This window comes from Phaenicophaeus curvirostris, chromosome 3 (assembly GCF_032191515.1).
Source record: "Phaenicophaeus curvirostris isolate KB17595 chromosome 3, BPBGC_Pcur_1.0, whole genome shotgun sequence".
Classification (NCBI taxonomy): Eukaryota; Metazoa; Chordata; class Aves; order Cuculiformes; family Cuculidae; genus Phaenicophaeus; species Phaenicophaeus curvirostris.
Window position 1 is genome coordinate 33,643,884 of NC_091394.1, and position 22,387 is coordinate 33,666,270.

Here is a 22,387-nt window from a genome sequence, read left to right on the forward strand (position 1 = left end):
CATTCCTTAACACCCCTCTCCTCTTCATTCCTCTCCTCCCTTCCCCTTTCCTCCCTTTCCTCCCCTCCCATTTTCCATTCTTCTCCTCTCCTTCCCATTCCTCTCCTTCCCATTCTTCTCCTCTCCTTCCCATTCCTCTCCTTTCCATTCCTCCCTTCCACTCTCCTCTCTTCTCTCTGTCCCTTCCCCTTCCCCTTCCCCTTCCCCTTCCCCTTCCCCTTCCCCTTCCCCTTCCCCTTCCCCTTCCCCTTCCCCTTCCCCTTCCCCTTCCCCTTCCCCCTCTCCCCTCCCCTTCCGCCCTCTTCCTCTCCCCCTCTCTCCTCCCCTCTCCCCCCCCTTCCGCTGCCGGCGGTGCCGATGACGTCACGCGCTCTCAGCCAATCGCCGCGCGGAGGCCGCGCGCAGTGGGCGGGGCGGTGCCGCGCGTTCCCGCGTTCCCACGTGCCGCCTCCCCCCGGCTTCCCCGCCGCCGCCGCCGCCGCCGCCGCCGCCATGGATGTCCGAGCGCTGCCGCCGGCCCTGGGCCAGCCCGTGCCGGGCCAGTTTGACGACGCCGAGTCCTCCGACGGGTAAAGGAGGGGCCGGGCGGGAGGGAGGTGCTTGCGCAGAGGGAACTGGGCAGGCGGGATCGAAGGGCTGGGGTCAGCGGGATGAGCTTCGACAAGGCCGAGTGCAGCGTCCTGGGACACAAAAGCTCCGCGCGGCGCTACGGGCTCGGGGAGGAGTGGCTGGAAAGCTGCCGGGAGGAGAAAGACGTGGGGCTGTTGGTTGACAGCGACTGAACGTGAGCCAGCAGTGTGCCCAAGGTGGCCAAGAAGGCCAATGGCATCTTGGCTTGTGTCAGAAACGGCGTGACCAGCAGGTCCAGGGAGGTTATTCTCCCTCTGTACTCGGCACTGGTGAGACCGCTCCTCGAATCCTGTGTTCAGTTCTGGGCCCCTCACCACAAGAAGGATGTTGAGGCTCTGGAGCGAGTCCAGAGAAGAGCAACAAAGCTGGTGAAGGGGCTAGAGAACAAGTCTTACTAGGAGCGGCTGAGAGCGCTGGGGTTGTTTAGCCTTGAGAAGAGGAGGCTGAGGGGAGGCCTTATCGCTGCCGGCAACTCCCTGAAAGTAAGTTGTAGAGAGGTGGGTGTTGATCTCTTCTTCTAAGTAACAAGCGTTAGGGTGACAGAGAATGGCCTCAAGTTGCACCAGGGGAGGTTCAGAGTAGACATTGAGAAAAAATTCTTCACAGAAAGGGTCACTGGGCACTGGAACAGGCTGCCCAGGGAGGTGGTTGGTCACCATCCCTGGAGGTATTTAAAAGTCAGGTAGTGAGGTGTTCACGGTCGTGGTTTAGTAGTGGACAGGTACGGTTGGATTTGATGATCCCAAAGGTCTTTTCCAGCCACATAGTTCTATGATTCTATGTGAAACTATGTTGGAGAGTGGTGAGCTGCTGAGGACAGCAGATCAGTTTGGAATTAAAGCACTTTTGCTGTTGGGCTGAAAGGTGAGAGCTTTTTATATTTAGTAGGGAGTGAATAAGGAATGGTCTTATGTCATTGTTTAAAACTGTTTTCATTCCAGTCTACCATTTATTCAGTTCTAGAGTCTTTAGCACAGGAAGGATGTGGATCTGTTAAAGCTAGTCCAGAGGACAGCCATGAAGATGATCAGAGGGCTGGAGCACTTCTGATATGAAGACAGGCTGAGAGAGTTGGGCTTGTTTAGCCTGGAGAAGAGAAGGTTCCAGGGAGACTTTAGAGCAGCTTCCAGTGCTTAAAGGGGGCCTACAGAAAAGATGGGGAGCCCATTATTATCAGGCAGTGACAGGACGAGGGATAACAGTTTTAAGCTGAAAGAGGGGAGTTTTAGATTTAATATTAGGAAGAAACTTTTTACTCTGAGAGTGGCAAGGCACTGTGACAGGTTGCCCAGAGAAGTCATGGATGCTCCAGCCCTAGAGGTGTTTGAGGCCAGGATGGATGAGGCTTTGAGCCTCCTGATGTAATGGAAGGTGTCTGTGCCCAAGGCAGGGGTTGAAACTGGATGATCTTTAAGGTCCTTTCCAAACCAAACCATTCTATGATTTATTTAATTAAATGTCAAATGCTGGCAGAGAAACTGCTTTGGGACATACCTGTTCTGGCAGAAAATGTGACATACTACAGACATCAAAAATGAGTAGGTCAAAAGGGTTCATTTCTCCCACAAGTTCTTTTTTAGCCCTAGCTTTTTTCACATAGGTTGTATTGGAGTCCTTAGTTACCAACCAGTTGGCTGTCCATCTGCGGTGAGATTTTGTGTGGTACCTTGGCACATTGAAGTCTGCTGTGGCAGCAAGCAGAGCGGTTCCTTGGTAAAAGAACCAGCTGGCCTGTTCTGGTGGTTTCATCTGATACAAGTCAGAGGGATCCAAATATGTGTAGCTGCAGAACAAGTTAGAAGGCAGCGCTGATGTTATGAAGAAGATAATTTAAATGTAGTCTATCACTTTAAAGTAGTGACATCTTCATATAGGCTTGCTTAAAGATGGGTGAAGTGAGAAACATCTCATGGAGAGCTGACATTAGGAAATCGTTTGTTTGGATAAAGGTGTTGAATTTTTGGTGACTGTAACAATAACTTGTAGTTACATAAACATCTGATTTTCTTTGAAGTGAATTTACGCAAGACACAGAAACAGTTAAAGAAGGTGAGATCACTGAGAACTGCCAGCCATGCTTGTGTGAAGAAGCTAACACTGAGGAAGGAGATGGTGATGAGGATGATGATGAAGAGGAAGATGAAGACTGGGACTGGGATGATGAGGTGGGAAGACTCACGAAGCGTCACAATGCTGCTGGTGGATATAATCCACAGGTATGTTGAAGGCATCAAGGGTGCCCAAGAGCAAGTGAGGCCAAACTGGAGGCTTTGTTCCTTGTTAGTATTATATTGAGCATAAATTCAAAATGGGAATTTTTGTTTCAGAGAATCCCCTTCTTTTGAGTCTGTTTCTCTGCCATGCTTTGTGTGTAGCCAGAACTCCACGTGATTTCTGTGTCATAGAATCATAGAATAACCAGGTTGGAAGAGACCCACCGGATCATCGAGTCCAACCATTTCTATCAAACACTAGACCATTCCCCTCAGCACCTCATCCACCTGTGCCTTAAACACCTCCAGGGAAGGTGACTCAACCACCTCCCTGGGCAGCCTGTTCCAGTGCCCAGTGACCCTTCCTGTGAAGAATTTTTTCCTAATGTCCAGCATAAATCTCCCCTGACAGAGCTTGAGGCCATTTCCTCTTGTCCTGTCCCCCGTCACCTGGGAGAAGAGGCTAGCTCTCTCCTCTCTACAACCTCCTTTCAGGTAGTTATAGAGAGCAATGAGGTCTCCCCTCAGCCTCCTCTTCTCCAGGCTAAACAACCCCAGCTCTCTCAGCTGTTCTTGTGGTGAGGGGCCCAGAACTGAACACAGTATTCGAGGAGTGGTCTCACCAGTGCCGAGGACAGAGGGAGAATAACCTCCCTGGACCTGCTGGTCACGCCGTTTCTGATACAAGCCAAGATGCCCTTGGCCTTCTTGGCCACCTGGGCACACTGCTGGCTCATGTTCAGTCGCTGTCAACCAACACCCCCAGGTCCCTCTCCTTCAGGCAGCTTTCTAGCCAGACTTCTCCTAGTCTGTAGCACTGCACAGGGTTGTTGTGCCCCAAGTGCAGGACCCGGCACTTGGCCTTGTTAAACCTCATGCCATTGGACTCAGCCCAGCAGTCCAGCCTGTTCAGATCCCTTTGCAGAGCCTCCCTACCCTCCAGCAGATCAACACTTCCACCCAGCTTAGTGTCGTCCGCAAACTTGCTAAAGGTGTCCCTGTTGCTGGATTAACTGTCACTGCAATTTTCCTTCTATTCCTTAGGTTTTTCAACCTTTCTTTCTTTGCCCACCTCAGTTTCTACCAATGTTTCTTGTGTTTTGATAAGTGTTCTCTGTGCTTTTGAACATCTTCCCCATCTTTTCTATTTAATCTTGAGGCTGTACCTGCTTGTCACACCCAGAGTGAAATAGGTTATGTTTTTGACTAATAGTGAAGGAGGGAGGTGCTAGAGGTGGATGAATGTATGCTGTTGGCGTAGAAACTTTGGCATTATGCAGAAGGAAAAGCTCCTGCGATGTGAGAACCAGCATCCAGTGTCCTAACTGAGAAGGAGAAGGAAGTGAGGAAACTCTTCTTTTAATTGATACCAACCTAACAGAGTAGTTGAGATAAATTAGAGTGATGCTGATCATTGGGCTCACCAACATGTCCTGGGTGACTTGTTCTTGCCTTCAGTTAGTGGTTTATGCTCTGTTGGTGAAATCACACTCAGATATTGTGTTTGGACAAGACTGCCTTTAAGGAAAGATCATATCTTGGAGAGTTTTATCTGTTCATTACCTTCTCATTTTTTCTCTGATTTTGGTCCTTGTTTATCTCTACCTTCCTTTTACAGTTGGAAAGAGTGTTAATGTGAGAGACTTGCAGCTCAATGCCCAGGCTAAAAATAACCATGAATTGGAACACTATTTGGAATTTTAACTGTCACACCTGCATTTTCTTCTTTTGAATTAAATCTGATTTTAATCCATATCCCTTTATACTCTTCTACTTATAGATCTAGGCATAGGCATTTGAGCTGACTTTTCCATGATATTATTTACAGATGGCAACTTATATTAGCAAATCCTTTGTTTCAGACAAATAGACAGACCCCTAGTTGCTGTTCAGCAAAAATGTCTACCCCTACAGACAAGGCTTTAAGGAAATTTGAACATAAAATTAATTTAGGTGAGTATAATTACATTGTCTTATTTTATGGAAACAAACATCACTGACATTCTCAGACTAATGCTGCTTACTTTAAGTCAGAACTCACTGGAATGACAGTTAACCATTGCCAGATAGATTAAAAAATGACTTTTGTACATTTGAAGTAGTTGCTTTTACATTTCAATTAACAAACTGTCATGCCCCTTTCTCACCCCCTTAGGAGCCACATGGCTGTTTTATTTTGTTTTTTTTTTCTCTTTGACTTTTCCAGACCACATCAAGTTAAAAGTATTTCTTCCCTAGCTTCTCTGTAGGAGCAAGCTGTTTGGCTCTGTTGTTACATTGTCATTCTCAAAGCTGCTGCCTAAGCTAAATTTTCTAGATGATTGCAGTCGCTTGTAGTACTGGGGTGGTTCATTATGCAACAGTTCATTTCACAGAGGTAGAGTCTCTGTGATAAGTGAAGAGGCTGCTGTCCTAGCTGGTGTAGTTTGATGTTTACCTTGTGATGACAGAAGTGGTTACGCAGCTCAGGCTGTCAGGACTCAGATGTAGCTGTGATCGGGACCTTTTGACAGGGTAGGAAACGGAGGTTGTGCTCCCTTCATAGTGAACTGGTTCTAAAATAAAGGTTCACAAGAGTGTTGCTGGTATGTCTAGCCAAATACAGCAGCTTTTATACATTTAGCAATTTTTCAAACACCATTTAAAGTATGTTATAGGGACAGATTCCTCAAGGCCATTGCTTGTTCTGTTTAGAAAAGTGGCCTTCTATTGTGATAAGGGGAGGGTGGACAAATGTAATGGTGAGATGTCATCCAGAAGGCATTAATTTTGGATGGCATTACAAGAGCTCTGCCTGTCTTTTAACATTGTGTTGTGGCATATTGTCTGGCAGCAGAATTGCAAGGGCAATTCCAAACATAGAAAAATTGTTCATGTTTTGTTATTCTTTTTTTTCCTTTTCTTCTTACCTGTTTTTCAGATAAGTTAAATTTTGATGACTCTGTTATAAACAGAGTCACAGAAAAGTCTAGGCAGAAGGAAGCAGACATGTGAGTACAACCTGTGGTTCTATTTTCATTTTAAATAATTTGAACACAGAAGATTAGTCCTTATTTCCTAGTTCGATCCTGAGTTTTGAATACATTTATTAAGAAAAACAGAATTTGTAAGTAGTCTGCATGCAGTTTGCCTTTTGGTCTTAAACTTTTTTTTGTTTCCTGATCAGTTGCCTAAATTGTTTCAAAGTTGTGATTAGTCTGTCAGTGCCCCTGGTAGCACGTCTGATTGTATTGGTGTAGCAGGACAGAAGTGATGGGAGTCATTCCACTAGAAAGGACTATTTTATCTCTGATATGCTCTTTCTAAGCAGAGGTCCCTAAGCAGTTGGGCTAAAAAGGTATTGGAAGCCTTCTGAATGTTCCTCCTGATGATTTGGTGAGGGAAAAGTACTTGTATTTAATTTTTTTTTAACCTGCAGCTTATAGCCCTAAGCTGACAGATATTGTTTTCTCCTGAATGAGCATTAGTGAGTGGAGGCAAGAAGATAGCTATAAAAATGAAGGGCACTGATGTTCATGAGTTTCTGCCTGCCCCTACCCTCACCTGCCGGAGAAACCTTTGCTTTTTTGTGAACTGAGATTCTTGCTCTCAAGGCTGTTATCTCATCTTTGATACAGAATGTCATGTTTTACTCTGTCAAACTACTGAGCCCATGTGTGAGATTGTGTAATTTTATTTTCACTTCTCCTAGGTACCGAGTCAAAGACAAGTCAGACAGAGCAACAGTAGAACAGGCAAGTCCTGTTCTCATTCATCTCATCTATTTTTTGACCATAACAAATAATGTGGAATTATGGTATCAATGATAAAACACAGATACTATAGGAAGAGAGTTTTGCCCTGGATTCTGTTCCCCTTTTTATCCCAAAGAGACCTCTTTTTTTTTTTTCCCCCCCATTCTTGTATGAGGGTTGTACTTGCTTCCGTATACATTTTGGAGACCATTTTTGTGCTTAGCCTTGCGATTTAATTGATACGTGTAATGCAGATTTCCATCTTAAGCTTTTACTAAATTCCAAAGATCAATTAAAAAATGCTGGGTTTGCTTTTTTCTTGTTTTCTTCTTTAGCAAGACTGAACTATTACTGGCACAAGGCTACATAGTTGCTGTGTTTTAGTTATGAGAGCTATACCTCAAGAGAACCCATATTTTAACACATTTAATGCAGCTGTGGGCAGGAAACCATTCTCTTTTGTCTCTATTCTAGACAGAGCTCAAGGAGATAGGGTTACCTTAAAAAAAAATAGTAATGTTGAAAGAAAAAGTATTGTTGTAGAATCATGGCAAAATTCTGAGTGGTTGCTGTTTGGATTATCATTTCATCCTTAAGAACAGCCTGAAGCCATGGCTCATTTAATATGGTAATAAGACTGCACTGTATAATTAGGTTTTGTCCTCTTCAGTGAAAGCAGTTGTCCTGACTTTTCTGTATTAAATTTGAGGTGTTGGATCCAAGGACCCGAATGATTCTGTTCAAGATGCTATCTAGAGGTGTCATATCAGAAATCAATGGCTGCATCAGCACAGGGAAAGAAGTAAGTTTTATTACAAATTACATAATAATCTTTTTCTCAGCAATGTATGTGAAAGCTTATGTTGCTTAGAAAATGTTTATTGAAATATTGGTTTAATACTGCGGGTTTTTTTGTGTGTGTGCATTGCTTGATTGGTAGGAAGTTCTCTTACAATAAAATGCAGTTTATGTTAAAGGAAACAAGTTTTCCCAAGTATGAAAGATTTCTCAGAATACTTAGTTACCTTAAATTTGTGGATCTTGTGAATTGTGTGTTACCACTGAAATTTTTGGAAACAGCGTGTGTCACACAGTATTAAACAGTACCTGAGAAAAACATACAGACCCAGGTAATTCTACATACAAGACTCTTGCATGCAGATGAGACCAGCTCCACGTGTCAGCAGGCATGGGAGTATCTAAATGGCGTAACATAATTCTGTTTAAAATACTGTTAAACCTTCATTGCGTTTAAAAGCTAGCACGTTTGTGTGCTGTTATTATCAAGTGATATTGTAATTAAAACCAGACCACAAATTCACAAGCACCTTAATAAATCAGTTTTAGAATGCCTGGTCCCTAGGCTGATCTGGTTTTCTTACAGATCCTTGGATACTGATTAAAGGCATACATCCACCCTGTGCAGAGGTGTCAGCGGTGGGCCTGAATTGGTCACAGACTCAAATTAACCCTTCACACAAGGGCTTGTTTTAGTCTCAAATGTGGATAAGGCAGAGTTTCATGCATGGTTGTTTTTGTCCTATGTGCATTGTCACACCCCTATCCAATTTTATGTGCTTCCTGTAAGCTTCCTCTGGTAAAAAGAGGTTGCCCTTCTGTTCAGTCTCACTCAGCTGGGTGCCAAGTAGGAGCTGGGGTAAGACAGATCTTTTTATCAGATGTTTTCCAGGTTTCAGAAAGAGAAGAAGAGAGAAGGTTATGTTGGTTTCAAGAGTTTTTCTTTAATGGTATTTATTTCCTTTGCAATCTGATAGGCTAATGTATATCATGCCAGTACTGCGAATGGAGAGAACAGAGCAATAAAAATTTACAAAACCTCTATTCTGATGTTTAAGGATCGGGATAAATACGTGAGTGGTGAATTCAGGTGAGTTTGACTTCTGCCTGGTTTTACTGGGGAAGAAGCATTGTTTAAAAGGTGGTAAAATCACCAGTGCTAATACTGCATTGAATGGCTAAGAGTCCCTGTTGTTTTTATTTCTTTACTTAAAGGTTTCGGCATGGATATTGCAAGGGCAACCCAAGGAAAATGGTGAAGACATGGGCTGAAAAAGAAATGAGGAATTTAATAAGGTGACTTTTCAGGTTTTTATTTAAGGTGCAAAGGTAACTGAAACTTTAGGTTTATATGAGGCACTCTCGCATTGCTAGACTGTGGCTATCACTACCTTTTAGAGTCTCTGGAGTGTTCAGGAAAGTGTTTTAAGCTTCTCTGTGGGAGAGAAAAGAGAGGGGAGGGAGGAATAAAGATATTCTTTTGTCTTGCTGCTCATGCTCTAAGCTCTTTGATGTCTGAACTCTGTCTGACATGGCTGAAAAGTGAGCAAAAGATAGAAATAGCTGCTGAGTAACAGGTACAGGTTAATATAGGATTAACCTGAACTGTGTAAAGATTCTTTGTCCAACATGAATGCTTAGAGAAGGGTCAGAATCAGAATGTTTGTGGCCTTTTGTCTTCAGTTCGTAGTTGTTCTTCACAAGCAAGAGTTTTCTAAGTAGACGAGCTCTTATTGAGTATTACGATTAAAGCAACAGAGCTCCTGTCGGCAGTAGTGCAATGCAGATAGTAGAGTTTGGTTTTATTTTTTTGTGGCTTTGTTCCTGTGTTACAGATTGAATACAGCCCAGATACCTTGCCCAGAGCCAATTATGCTAAGAAGTCATGTGCTTCTCATGGGCTTTATCGGTAAAGGTGATAGGTAAGTGTCCTAAGAAAATCAAGTATTTTTTTTTAATTAGTAGCTCTCCACACAGGTTTATTAAAAACAAACTGACCAACCCGCCTTCTGTATTTACCTACCATTACTTTAGGCTTGTAAAATTAGCATGTTACTCTTGCGTGTGCTTGTGACCTGTAGAATCCCCAGACATTTTTCAGCTCCTGTTGCAGACAATCTATGATTCTGAAGCCTCAGCTGTGTGCAAAACGACTTTGTGGTTTAATCAGAGATGAAGGCTGGAAAGGATTGCTAATCATACATGCAGATAGCTCATCATTTTGTAGGACAAACAATAGCGTAGCATAGTCTAAATTAGTTCACATTGGAGGTGGCGCTCCACTGTCTTTGGCAACTGTACACCAAGCTTTGCTGCCCTTCTGGCTGGCTCTGTGCACTTGGCTGCTCACTCTGACTTGCTTGGCATACTTAGTGAGCAGAAGAATGAGATACAGCAATTGAAGCATTTGCAATTGGTATGAAGAATGAAAAAGTATTCACTTTGTTATTTGTGTTGTCATTTCAAGGCCTGCTCCTCTGCTGAAGAATGCTCAGTTGTCTGACTCCAAAGTCCGGGAGCTGTACCTGCAAATAATCCAGTACATGAGAAGAATGTACCAAGATGCCAGACTTGTTCACGCAGATCTCAGTGAATTTAATATGCTGTATGTTTTTAAATCTTGCTCTGAATTGTGCCATCTAAAATGTATGTATTGGCAATGTCTATGTGAGAGTACTAATCTGCGTTTTAGGGAGGGTGGGGTCCTTTTTATGACTGGATTTTGTAACTTATGTAATTAATTAGGTAGCTTTTAAGATCTGAGCTTTCTCTGTTCTAATAAAAAACCTCACCAAACCAAACAGAGAAAAAACTCACAAAGAAACCCTCATAAGCAAATGGACAAAAAGCTTGAACTACTGAAAAATTTAGGAAGATAGCTTTTTTCCTTTTTTTTCTTCTCACATGTAACGCTGCTTTTTGTGTTCACAAGATTATTTATTTGAAGCTTAATGATACTGGTTGTGTAGAGGCAAAGGACTGATCTAAAAAGGCCACTCTGGCCCTACTGTGCAAGGTGAATGCTAGAGAAATATGTTAAGATTGTTTCCTGGCTCTTAAGTTTGAGGCACACTTTGTTACCTGTCCCTTAACAATATCCCATATAACAGCGGTGGAGTTAGTGCAGCTCTGTATGTTTTTCTTCACAGGTACCACAGTGGGGACGTGTACATCATTGATGTGTCTCAGGCAGTGGAGCATGACCACCCGCATGCTCTAGAGTTCCTGCGAAAGGATTGTGCCAATGTTAATGGTGAGTGGGCTGCATGTCAGCTCTTGTTCTGGTAGCTGGTGTGTTTAGGAAGGTGAACTGTCTTCACCCATGTTCTTTCAGATATAACTGACTGTAGAAGCTGTCAGACATCTGTTAAAATACTCCCTTTCCTACATTCTGATGACTTCCTGAGGGAGCAGTACACTGTGCCAAGTTCAGAAATGTGTAGCCTGTATTGCTAGAAATAATCTGGCCGAAATGAGTCACCTGGCTGAATGTCAGATACACAACAGATCTAAGATCATTCCCAGACTGATTAGAGATCAGTCCCAGTCCACAGCAGCTCCCACCTCTCTTTTAACTTTCCTTACTTAAAAGGTCTGTGCAGACATATTGATGTGTTTCCTTCTGTAAGTGGAATCTGTGTCTGGAAATTCCTCAGCAGGCAAGAAGTTACTATGTGTTATGAAATTCCCTGCGCTTACTTGTCCAGGTCGGCAGAGAGGATTGAGGCAGAGAGTAATTTATTAGAGACGTCATCACTTGTCGGGGTATTTTGATAAACAATGTACCCTTATGGTATTTTTCTATTGAAAATTTGGTGTTCATATGCGTATTGTGTAACAGACGCACATCTCCTGGTAGGATGTGTTTCTCCCTGAGGACAAGAAATCTGTCATTGCAAGCTACTTTTGTTCCCCCTTTCTTTTCAGACTGACTGTTTTTTGTAATTTTACAGAATCTCTTGAAAGCCTGTGGAAGAAGAACTGCATGCACTTTGATGCTATGTGCTTGTTGATTCCCAGTGTGTTAGTTTTTCCATATTCCTTTTCTGTTCATAGATTCTAGTGCCTCAGTGAGTTGCAGTGGTTTTGGTGTGTGTTGTTTGGTTTTATATACACTGCAACTTTATCTGTGTAGTCCTCCTACAGAGACTCTTAAACACTTTTTGTTGTGCTCTGCCCTAGCTGTGATCATTGCAAAGACTTTTGGTTCCATGGGTGCAGAGAACTGCCTCCAAACTAAATTTTATTTAGTTCTTCTAGTGATTAATTTCTTATGCTGAGAGAGCTTCTGACAACTTCAGCAGGAAACATATACTAAGTAGTCTTCAGTGTCTTTCATTGCTGTTTTGTGGTGCAGAAGTGCAGCCTCTCAATTTGGTTATATTTGACTCAAGAAACCAATTCTGAGTGTAGTATTGAGCAAAATTGTAATCTGTTAATGTGTCTTCCCTTTAAAGCGGATCATAATTAGGTTGTACTGTGTTTCAGTGGATGCTCCTGTTTCTCTTTGGCAAAAGTTTGAGGTCTGTGTTCCTTATTCTTCGAAATACATTTTTCATCTTAGCCATTGCAAGTGCCCTACCTGTCTTAAATTAGTTACTTCTTAGCACCTACTCCATCAAGTCTGTCTCCTGCTGTAGTTGATTTGATTTTTATATTTATCCAGTTATTCTCCTTTCAGTATTTGTTGCATCTGGAAGATGAACAGTTTTAATTCACATGGCCAAGGGTCATCTGACAGCTAAGCCCAGTGTGATGCAGTGCACGCCGCTGAGACTTTCCCAAGTCATCAGAGCCATTGGCTTGCTGTAACTGTCATCTTGACATCACAACTGCATGTGTTACATGTCATTACTTAATAATTTTTGTCTCTGCCCCTGTTTCCTGGTAGACTTTTTCCAGAAGCACAATGTTGCAGTGATGACTGTGAGAGAGCTGTTTGAGTTTATTACTGACCCTTCTATCACGAGTGAAAACATTGATGACTATTTGTCTAAGGTGAGACTTCATGGCCTTATTGATTATGTAGGAAGCTTTAAGCAATAAATTCAGATCTAGTTTGAGCTCTTTCATGTCATTTACTATACGTCTTGCTCTTGGAGGAAGCTGGTACATGACATTAGGTTGTGCTAGTGCTTCAAAAATGCATATGGTTCTTTTCCATTTATACCATTACAGGATGTCAACACTTTCATTCTGTGTTTTCTCAATAAGTCTAATCATGAAAACTCAAATGTTTGTTTCAGATACTACTAAAACCAGGATGTTTTGAATTAATTCTTTCTTCATGGCAAGAAGAAGCTCTGCAGAAATATAACATTGCTTATGTAGAGAGTAGAGAATGAGGTTAAGAATGTAGCTTTGAGCAGGATGGGCAGTGGGAGGAAAGGAGTGACTCAGGGCGGCGTTATTCTAAGGTACATGGTCTTGCTAGCCAAGTAGAGTGGCTGACAAAACACGTTGGTCCTAGGAGGAGGATGCTGGATGCTACTAGCAGCACCCATGTATTTAAACTCTAGCTACCAGTCTTCTGCTTTAACACAGTTTCTTTAAAAAAGGGAGGGGGCGGGCGGGGAATCATTTTAAGTTAACGCAATAGAAATGGGGGCCACATGTGCTGTCCTCATACTAAATATTTGATGTGTCATTCCTGATCAAGACCGCATGACAATGGTCCAAATACCAGTACAGCATGGGGATTTCCAAATGTTGTGTACTTTCTGTCATGTTGGAGGTTGAATGAGACAGGCCTATGCTTCGTAGTTCTCCTTACTTGTGCTGCTCCTCTGGGTCGCTCAGTGGTGCGTGAGAAGAGACAAGTTCCCAGACTGTATTCTCCTTGCGCTGTTTTGTCCTGTAGTCATGCTGGGCCTGCCATAATTTGGTCTGAGAAGATCAGCAAGCATGTTTTCCCTCTATTTAATACAGCAGTTACACGTGTGCTTCCCTAGAAATGTTGGTTACCACTAGGTGTCGCTCAAGGCATTGCCATGGGGAAAGCCGGAGTGTTTGTGAGCTGCAGTGTGAAGTACAGGGAGAAACACAGATGGGAATGGTTTGTTGGATTAAGTGATGCGATTCTAAAGAGTGATAACTTTGTATTGTTTTATATTTCTTTAGGCAATGGAAATATCATCGAAAAGAACAGAAGAGGAAAGATCCAGTCAAGATAAAGTAGATGAAGAAGTAAGTGAGGATTTTTGTTTCTGCCATGAAATTGATATTAGCTTTGCCTCTTCTAAATAGTGAAGAACATTGTTTTATTTGGCAAAATGTGCAGTTGATAAGCAAAACATTGTGATACTGAGATGTCTTGAACCAGTTGAGATGTGAAGTATTAAGGGATGCCATATGTAAAAGCTGACAGTGATAAGGCGCTGGAATGCAAATAGTCCATTTCCGAAATGAATATGTTTGCTTGTAGCTAGGTCCCTTCTAGTCAAGGTTCAGTTAACAAAAAAAACTGAGTGGGGAGATCTGAAAATGCCAGTGTTTTTGAAACAGTGACACAGAAGCAGGACATTTGTATACGTGCATTGACCAAATTGCCTATTTAGCGCCAGTCCCAGTCCAATTCAGTTCTTTTCCATATTGTTTCTCTCCCTTGCTTTTACATCAAGTGAGCTGTTTCAAGTCCAGTACAGAAAACTGTTAATGTTCTGGAAAGGCTTGATGTAAAGACAAAGTATTTTCTATCTGTGTCCCACCTATCTGTTCCAGAAGAGTTAAAACAAACCAAACAAAAAAACCAACCCACTATCACCCAAAACCCCAAAACCTCAAGTCTGTGTTGAGCAGAATTTGTATCAGTGAGAATCTTTGTACTGGTTCAATCTTATTTATCTTTGGAGTGAATACAGCTTCTGAACTATAGAGTCAGATGCTAGTGTTTTGTTGCAAGCCCATTTGTGAACCAGTTGTTATTTTGCTTATATAAAGGTTCTGACCTGTGAGAGTGGTGGTTTATTAGCATCTAAGTTTGTTGTATTTCTGTTGGACTCCTCATGTGACCATTGCAAGTCTGTGTCTGTTCCTTTCCTTTACAAACAAGTAGAGCTGATAAAGGGCAAGCTCTATGGAGGTAGGGGCCTCTGCTCTTTGTACGGTACTTAGTCTAGCAGTTATGATCATAAAGTGTACTTAATTTCTGCTGGGATTGAACCGATACCATGAAAGAGAAGCAGAATACTTCTCTTTAACCTGGTAGTCACTCAGATTTGCTGCAGGACTGATAAAAAATACTGCATGATGAGTTTTGAGTACGTTGTCAGTACTGCAGTTAGATTTTACTGCACTATACTGATGCAGGAATCTTTGAGTTGGACTGTAGGTCGAAGCAGGTATTATTATATAAAGAGATTGAGTTCTAACAGGGCATTTTAATGGAGTTGCTTCCTGAAGGCGTTGTAAACATCACAATAAAAACATTAGGGAAAATCCTTAGAATACAAAACCTCAGGACTAATTTAAATAGGATCAGAGGAGGTTAGAAGGACTGGAGGAGTTTGTAAGTGGCCTGATGGTGGTCACGCTAAGGAAGGAGCATTGTTAGTTGTGATCTGTCAATGTGCAGGTTGCATGTTAACTCTACTCCAGCAAAAAATAGGTGATGTTGCAGTTCAAATGGCAATGGATAACTGCTGTGTTCATTTGTAATTTCTCTGAGCTGTGAAATCCCTCATGATTATTCTCTTAAGGATGCACAGTTAGGAAGGACCAACATCATAGAGCTACTTGTAAATGAGTAGGTCTGTTTCCTTTCACTCTACTAGGTATTTAAGAAAGCTTACATACCGCGAACTTTGACTGAAGTTAAAAACTATGAGAGAGATGTGGATATAATGATGAAATTGAAAGAAGAGGATATGGCATTGAATGTTCAGCAAGATAACGTAAGTAGACATGCTGAAGCACTGCAAAAAAAAGGGAGAGAATATGAATTCTCATTACTGGAAACTGATGACAACAAACAAAAACCCAAGCCTTGTAACTGAGATGTGGACTACTGAATCTAGTCATACCTAAAAATCATCTTGTCAGTACTAATGTTAACATTGTGGTTTTTTTCCCTTGTGTGGTTGGATTTTTTTTTTTGAGATAATAATTTTCTGTGGGCATGAAGATTTAAGACTCATTTTGATAACGTAATTTTCTTTCTCTCTCACTGGGTGTAGATTCTCTACCAGACTGTGACAGGACTAAAGAAGGATTTGTCTGGTGTTCAGAAGGTGAGAGGATCTTTGTGAAATCCTTCATTTCAGCCATTCTCAGAAAAGCACTTGTAAGGAGTACAGAGAATGCCTCGTCTTGCAGCTGACACCATGAAAGGAGCCTCTTGTCTGCAGAGAGTCTGCTTATGGCTGGGATGGGTCTGGTGTGATGGTGTGTCTGTGAGCCACATGAATTGCTTCCTTCTGTGGCTGATGCTGGGTTGCTTGAGAATGAAATGATAATCTTTGCTATGGCCATGATCTCTGAAGTTAAAGTGGAGAGAAGGGAAGACCTTTTATGTTTATGGAAAATGTAATTGATTTATATTGTAGCATGACTGCAGGTTTTGATATGTTCAGGGTAGCTTTACTGTAGTTATTGCATAAAGAACAATCCTGCAGTGTAGGGCATAAGACATTATGTCTTATTATATTTAAATTAATTGACAATGACTCTGTTATAAAGTACATTGGATGAGAAGTTCAGTATAGATCAGTCTGTAGGAATATAATTCAAGGCAGAAGCCCTCCTCCTTCCTGCTGCCTGGCAGTGGTGTAGACTCTGTTTTAAAATGGAACTATAAATATGGATGGGATCAGTCTGTGGCACACTATTCAGGCTTGTTTAAGAGTAAGTGAATTTCCCAGTGTAGATATTTGTATTTGCAGTAAAGCCTACATATGGTGCCCCCGAGGTAGATTTGGATATGATCCAAGTATAATTAAAAATTGGCTTCTACGTATGCTAGCAAATTGCTGCTTAACTTACAGAGATTAGTTTGGGAGTGCCAGTAGAGTTGTGCTGTGGGTCCTGACCTAAAAGGTTCTGTTGTACATTCTAGATTCCTTGTTCTTAGTTTGTATTAACCTTCTTTTCCCAGTCAAGCCTCAGTAATGTCTGCTTGCTCAAGGGTTTCTTTGCAGCAGATTCTGTTTTGGTTTATACATATATGTATTCATCTTGGTGTGCGTATACAGTAATTAGGCTTTTTTGTTTTGGTTTGATATAATTCTCTTTTGATAAATCTTGCAGATTCCTGCACTTCTTGAAAAGATGACAGATGAGTCAGAAACGGACGATGGTGATGATGATGATGTTAGCAGCTCCCAGGACTCTGATTCGGGCTGCAAAGAATCTATACATCCCAAAGATAGACCTGCTGAAGTTAGCATGGACAAAAAGGTAGCTGGCCAGGAACTGTTTATTTTTCCCACCTCTGCCCATGTGACAGGAAAGAAAGCTGGACTTAGTTCTGAGTGGTTCTTGCTACTTTGCATCTGAAACAAGCTATGGTCTTTTTTCTGTTGCAAAGAATGAAAGCAGAGAAAGTGAATCTCATTGTGGATGCTTTATTAATGGTGTTTTTATGTAGAGAGACATGTAACATAGTGCTTTGTAGCCTTGACAAAGGTAGCAGAGAGATCTCTGCAGGGAATGCCAGCACTACGCAAAACAGAATATAGTGAACCCTGGGCAGCTGTTCAGTGCCTCTGGCTGCCCTTCCAGGCTTTGGTGTTTAGCTTTGTGGTCGTGAACCCTGATTAACTTCCTCTTGCTCAGGAAAGTAACACCACTTGATCTATAAAAGTGGACACTTGATGACAATGGTTGTACTGTGGTAGCTTTTGTGGTGCCATTAGTACATACTGGCTAGGTTTGCTGTAGGCAAGGGATGTAACACAGTCCTGCAAAAGGATTATGGTTTGGGTTTTTATTTTTTAAGGTTTCATTTTCCAAACTGCAGAACAAGTGCGCTCTGTTTCGTTGAAGCTTTTTTGCAGAGTATCACCTGTGGGTGACAGTCTTTTGGCAGCCTTTTATGTGCTGTGCCAAACAAGGATGAAACTTGCTGGGCTTAATGGGCTCAAGATTTGGGGGTTTGCTTGTTAGGTTCTTCTTCATAGAAAGAAGGTTGTAGGCTGAACAACTGATGAGCAGCAATTGCTTCCACCCCACTACTTCATGATGCTGGCTCTGTTTCCAGTTCAATGTACTCTTTTCACTGTCTGGCTCAAATTACAGCGTATTGCAGTAGCATGGAACCTTTTCTTGCCAATCCTGATGATGCTCTGAGTTATCAGCAGTTACTGGATTGGAGTTCTTGCATGATGTATAGGAACACATACTACAGTAGCCCTGTGGGTAGCAGAAAACCTTCATCGGGCATCTTGTTGTAATCTTACGTGTAAATAGTGTAAGTTAAATGTGAATATTAAGTTCAGAGTGCCTCTTCTTCCTTTTCTTCAAAGATTGCATAAAACTTGGGTTCTAACTAGTGTGAATTTTGCGTTGTCATTACCACTATGAAGCTCTTGGCTTCACCACCATCCTATGCTTCCTTTTCCTTTCCCATTGCCATTCCTGTTGATTTTTTTTTCTTTTTTTCTTTTATTTCTTCCTCTTAATAACATTAGTCTTATATGGTGTGTTAAGTAACTTGTTAATGTAACAACTGATTGACTCTAAAATCTCACACTCCTTCTGGCTTTAAATGAATGGTGTTTGATCCTTTATAGGAAAGGAAAAAGATGGTTAAAGAAGCTCAAAGAGAGAAGAGAAAAAATAAAATCCCAAAGCACGTGAAGAAGCGGAAAGAAAAGACTGCAAAAATGAAGAAAGGCAAATAAAATCAGCATTGGCTTGGGGAAAGGGATGGTTTGTTGTGGGTTATTTAGTCACTGTCTGTCTTCTTTTTTTTTTCCCAATTAAAAATCCTTTATTTATATACACACGGTATTAACTGTGAGAGTGATTTTATCTGTAACATGGTGTAATTGATTGAACAAAGTATAGACCATGAGTGTCTCAATAGGAAATAATGAGTTTAACACACTTGTGAATGATAAAATCCTTTTCCTCTGCAGGTTTAACCTATTGTTAAACCTCCATTGATTTGTTATTGGGGTCTTATTCCCCTGCCTCACGCTGCATATGAGCCAGTGTGGTTTGCTCCAGATTTGAGCAGATTTTTGGAGGGGGAGTAACAAAGACTAGAAAACATTTTTGCTGCAAAGGCAAATTCTGCCTTCGCAGCATGGAAGCAAATTGAGCTAGCATCCTCTGCACGCTGTCATGGTCACCTGTGGATTACACTGGAGCCATTGTGCCTTTGCCACCTTCCTGTGCTTGCATCACCATTGGTATTTTCTTACTGAAAGCTGAGTTTTGTGATGTGGGAGGCAGCTGTTCTCATTGCTGAGTGCCTTTCTGAAGCAGTCAGGCAGGCATACTAAAAGAGACCAAAGCCTGATTTTTTTATTTATTATTTTTTTAACTTGGATGCCAACACAGGGTGCTGTTCCTCTTAAGAGTCTTATGAACCGGCTTCTTTGTAAGCTGGTCAAATGAGTATAATCTTGACAGTAAAATCATATGTCTTTGGATTCGAGGCTGTGTAAAGGCTCGTGCCAGGACCTTTCTGTGATATGGCTCAGTATTACCAGTCCATGTTGTGCTAAGATGCCCCATCTCTTTGTTAGGGGGACTTCGGAAGGGTTCTGCTGATGAGTGACCCACTGGGGCTGGGGCAAAGGCACCGTACTGAAGAGAGACCACCTTCTCTCCTGGCAGCTGCTTTGGCCACTGAGGCTATCGAGGCTTGGAAAACATGTCCTCACGCTGTAGCATATCAGCCGTCTTTTCCCACTGCCTGCAATTTCAGAACTCTTGTGTCAGCGCAGGGTTCTTATTCCAGTAAATGTCTTGATGCACTGTTATATCAAGACCTTTGTCTATGAATGGAGCTGATGGAGTTGCTTACAGGACATGCATCTTCTGATGACATATGATGGCTTCTATCTATCAATGGATATCCAACAGTGATGGGTTGTTCAGGGACAGGGTAAAGCTGCTTTCTATCTGCTCCTCACTTCCCAGACACAAAAGAGACAGGGATGGTTATAGGCAGCCACCCTGGCAAAGACTGAGGTCACATACAGTTGCTTCACTCAGGAGTGTATTACTCAAGGAAATGTGGTCTGGTTGTGCTCCTCAGTTTGACTTTCACAACCTCTTTGGTATCTGGTAAGAGGAACTGGTCAGTGCTTCCAGATCTCTCTCTGTGCTCCCTTTGTCCATATCCATACAGGGACTGAGGGGACTCTCATGTACATTATGCATATAAGCACAGACAGTATTGCTGGAGCATGTTGGGAAGCAGGACTGGCATTTTCCTCAGCAAGGGGGGATGTTTGTTAGGAGGCTGAGATGAAATATCTGCATTTAGGGAAATTGCATTACATCAGGTGCAAGAAATGGGGCAGCCTCTAACTTAGTAGTGAAGGGAGGAGGAGGTGCAAGGCTTGCATCCAGAGGTGAAGGAGGACTGTTGATGGTTATTTGTCTGATGCCAAGGGCTGAAGTGCTGCTATGTGTATGGATATAATTGCTGCTTTTCCTTGCTGTCTCAGGAGCTTGTGTAGTGACATGAGCACGCAAAGGTGGCCTTGGTGGTGGCTGCCATGAACCTGACTGGTTGTGTTCATAGGTGCAGTACTGTCAGGCACAAGAAACAACCTTCTTTTCATTGGGGTTGGGTACTCTGAAGACAAGGATAGATGCTAATTCTTGGCAAAAAGCCTGGAAGCCCCAGAGGCATAGAGCATGCGTCCCACTGCAGGGTGTTTACCTCATTTACCTGAGGAGACACTTCAGAGAGAGGAGGCTGCTGTCATCTGTGCTTGAGGGAAGAGGAAATAGTCCCAGCCCACATAACCTTGTCTTCCCTTCAGGCTGTGCAGCACAGCCTGATCAAGTTTGCCTAGATCTAGCCATCCTGTAGCACAAGGGTAGTCCTGAATCCATCATTTAGGATTGGAGCCTTGCTTGCAGTGATGTGCAGCAGGACTGCCTGTGCAGGCTGTGAAAAGCATGAGCTCTCTGCCCCTGGTGTTTTCTCTGGGGCATATTTATGTAGACAGGGTCTTTGCAGAGCACCTGAGGTGGAGCATGCCAGAAAGCCCGTGTTGTGCAAGTGCAGATGGCTTGGGAATAGCTGTTGCAGTAGAGTGTGCACTTGTTGAGGTGGATCATGAGTGCAGTTCGCGTGTCCTGGCCATTGCGGGCTTGAGATGTGTATGAGTGAAGCAGTCTGCAGGAACAGGGTAGACTGGGAACTCTTTCTGGTGATCACTGAAGCAAGAGAATGGTCACTAATAAATGTGAGACAAAACTACCAAAAGGTACCAGTCTGCTAAGGGGTGGGAAGGATGGCATGGAATGACCGTATGTGCTAAAAAAAAACCAGCTTCAAAGTTCAAAGCTGCTCAGTTATCCTCTACTGATACCAATGTATGATGAGGTAGGGCTTCCCTTCCCCCATAGGTTAGGATCTGAAAAGACCCACTCACTTTGTTTGCCATAGCAGCATATTTATGCTGTACCTCGCTGCTGGCCGCTGTGCAGATGGCATAATATTGCCAGGGCAGGGATGCCAGTACTTGTATAAGAAGACCTGGGACACAAACAACTCAAGATAATGTTTCCTATTTATTTTACGTACTCTTCCCCATGTTCCCCCTGCCTCCCCGTCTAGGATTGCACTTACTGGTAGAGCTCTGGGATCTTGTATGAGCTATTGCAAGCTATTGTGGAGCTCACCTGGTGGCACACAGCAAAAGTGAACAAATCCTGGAGAGGCTGTGGGGTAACTGGGGCATTGTGGGTCCTGAAGATGATCATGAGAGGTTACTGCAGTGGTAGGGCAGAGTTGTGGGGTTGTGATGCCTACCCCTAAGACTGAGAATTCCCTTCTGTTAACCGCAAACCTGTTCCTCCTCTGCTCCACTGCTCACTGTGTGTTCCAGTGTCAAAGTGGAGCATCCAGATTATTACTTGTTTATTCCCCCTTTTGAACGAGAACATCTGTACTGAGGTCATGGCGTAAACTTGATTGCTTTGTTGCTGTGGCTTTAGAAATTTTTCTACTAGCAAGGCTTTTTATATTGTCTGACGTGCTTTCCAAAAGCCAAATATTTTGTCCTATGTCTTTTCTGAAATGGATTGGAGTCCAATTCTGTCTGGCAATCAGTATGAATTTTTACAGCTGCAAAAGCGTAGCTAACTGTCAACTGCTTTAATACTCCCTTCTGGCCAAAGTAGAAACATCAAACATCTAAAAGTTGTGAAATCAAAGCCCCTAGATGTAAAATTTTTTGGTTGGAAAATAATGTTATATTTTAATGTAAGGATCCTATAGGTTTCAGGCTGAAGACAAAATGCATTGTGTTTTACCAGATCTTGACTGGTATTTAGTACTAGTCAGAATGTGGAGCCATAAAGTGTGCTTCTGTCCCCTGTCCTGGGGCTGCAGGCAGGACTGGCAGCCACCATGCTGGGAACGCTGCAGTGTCATCCTTGATGCTCTGAGATCAGTGGCTCAACTTTTGGATGTCATCAGGCAGGGGGTGAGAGTGGGATGGGGAGCACCATGCTGCTGCTGCGTGAAGTCTCCATATGCTTGCGTGTAGAGTGCTGCTGTATCGACAAACATAGGGGGACAAACAAGGGGAACTAGCTTAAACTAGTAGAGGATTGGTTTAAAACAGGCAGGAGAAAGAATTTTACACAGAGGGCAGGCTGTTGGTGGGTTTCAGCAGTGCTGCTTGTAGTGTTTGTGCCAGTGCAAGTAAGCATGGGCTGAAAATTAGCTCTCTGCTCTAAGATGCTGTTAATTTTTTATTATTATTGGGTTTTTTTAGGACAGGCTGAGCATATGAAAGACATCAAATTCTGAGGCACAGGTCAGGTGCTTGGAAAAATGCATTTCTGGCAATTTGCGGTGAAAAGATTTACTGATATTTG

General features: G+C 42.6%; 1 protein-coding gene across 1 annotated transcript; it reads left to right on the plus strand.

Moving 5' to 3' along the window:
• The first annotated feature begins 458 nt into the window (after positions 1-458).
• On the plus strand, positions 459-18,322 carry RIOK1 (RIO kinase 1). The gene is made up of 17 exons (XM_069853677.1): positions 459-569; positions 2,645-2,846; positions 4,706-4,796; positions 5,764-5,833; positions 6,535-6,577; positions 7,287-7,379; positions 8,353-8,465; positions 8,591-8,671; positions 9,211-9,297; positions 9,843-9,980; positions 10,525-10,628; positions 12,267-12,373; positions 13,496-13,561; positions 15,148-15,267; positions 15,550-15,603; positions 16,619-16,768; positions 18,103-18,322. Exons 1-17 carry the CDS (start codon positions 493-495, stop codon positions 18,211-18,213), a joined length of 1,707 nt encoding a protein of 568 aa, XP_069709778.1. The 5' UTR covers positions 459-492; the 3' UTR covers positions 18,214-18,322.
• The last annotated feature ends 4,065 nt before the right edge of the window (positions 18,323-22,387 follow it).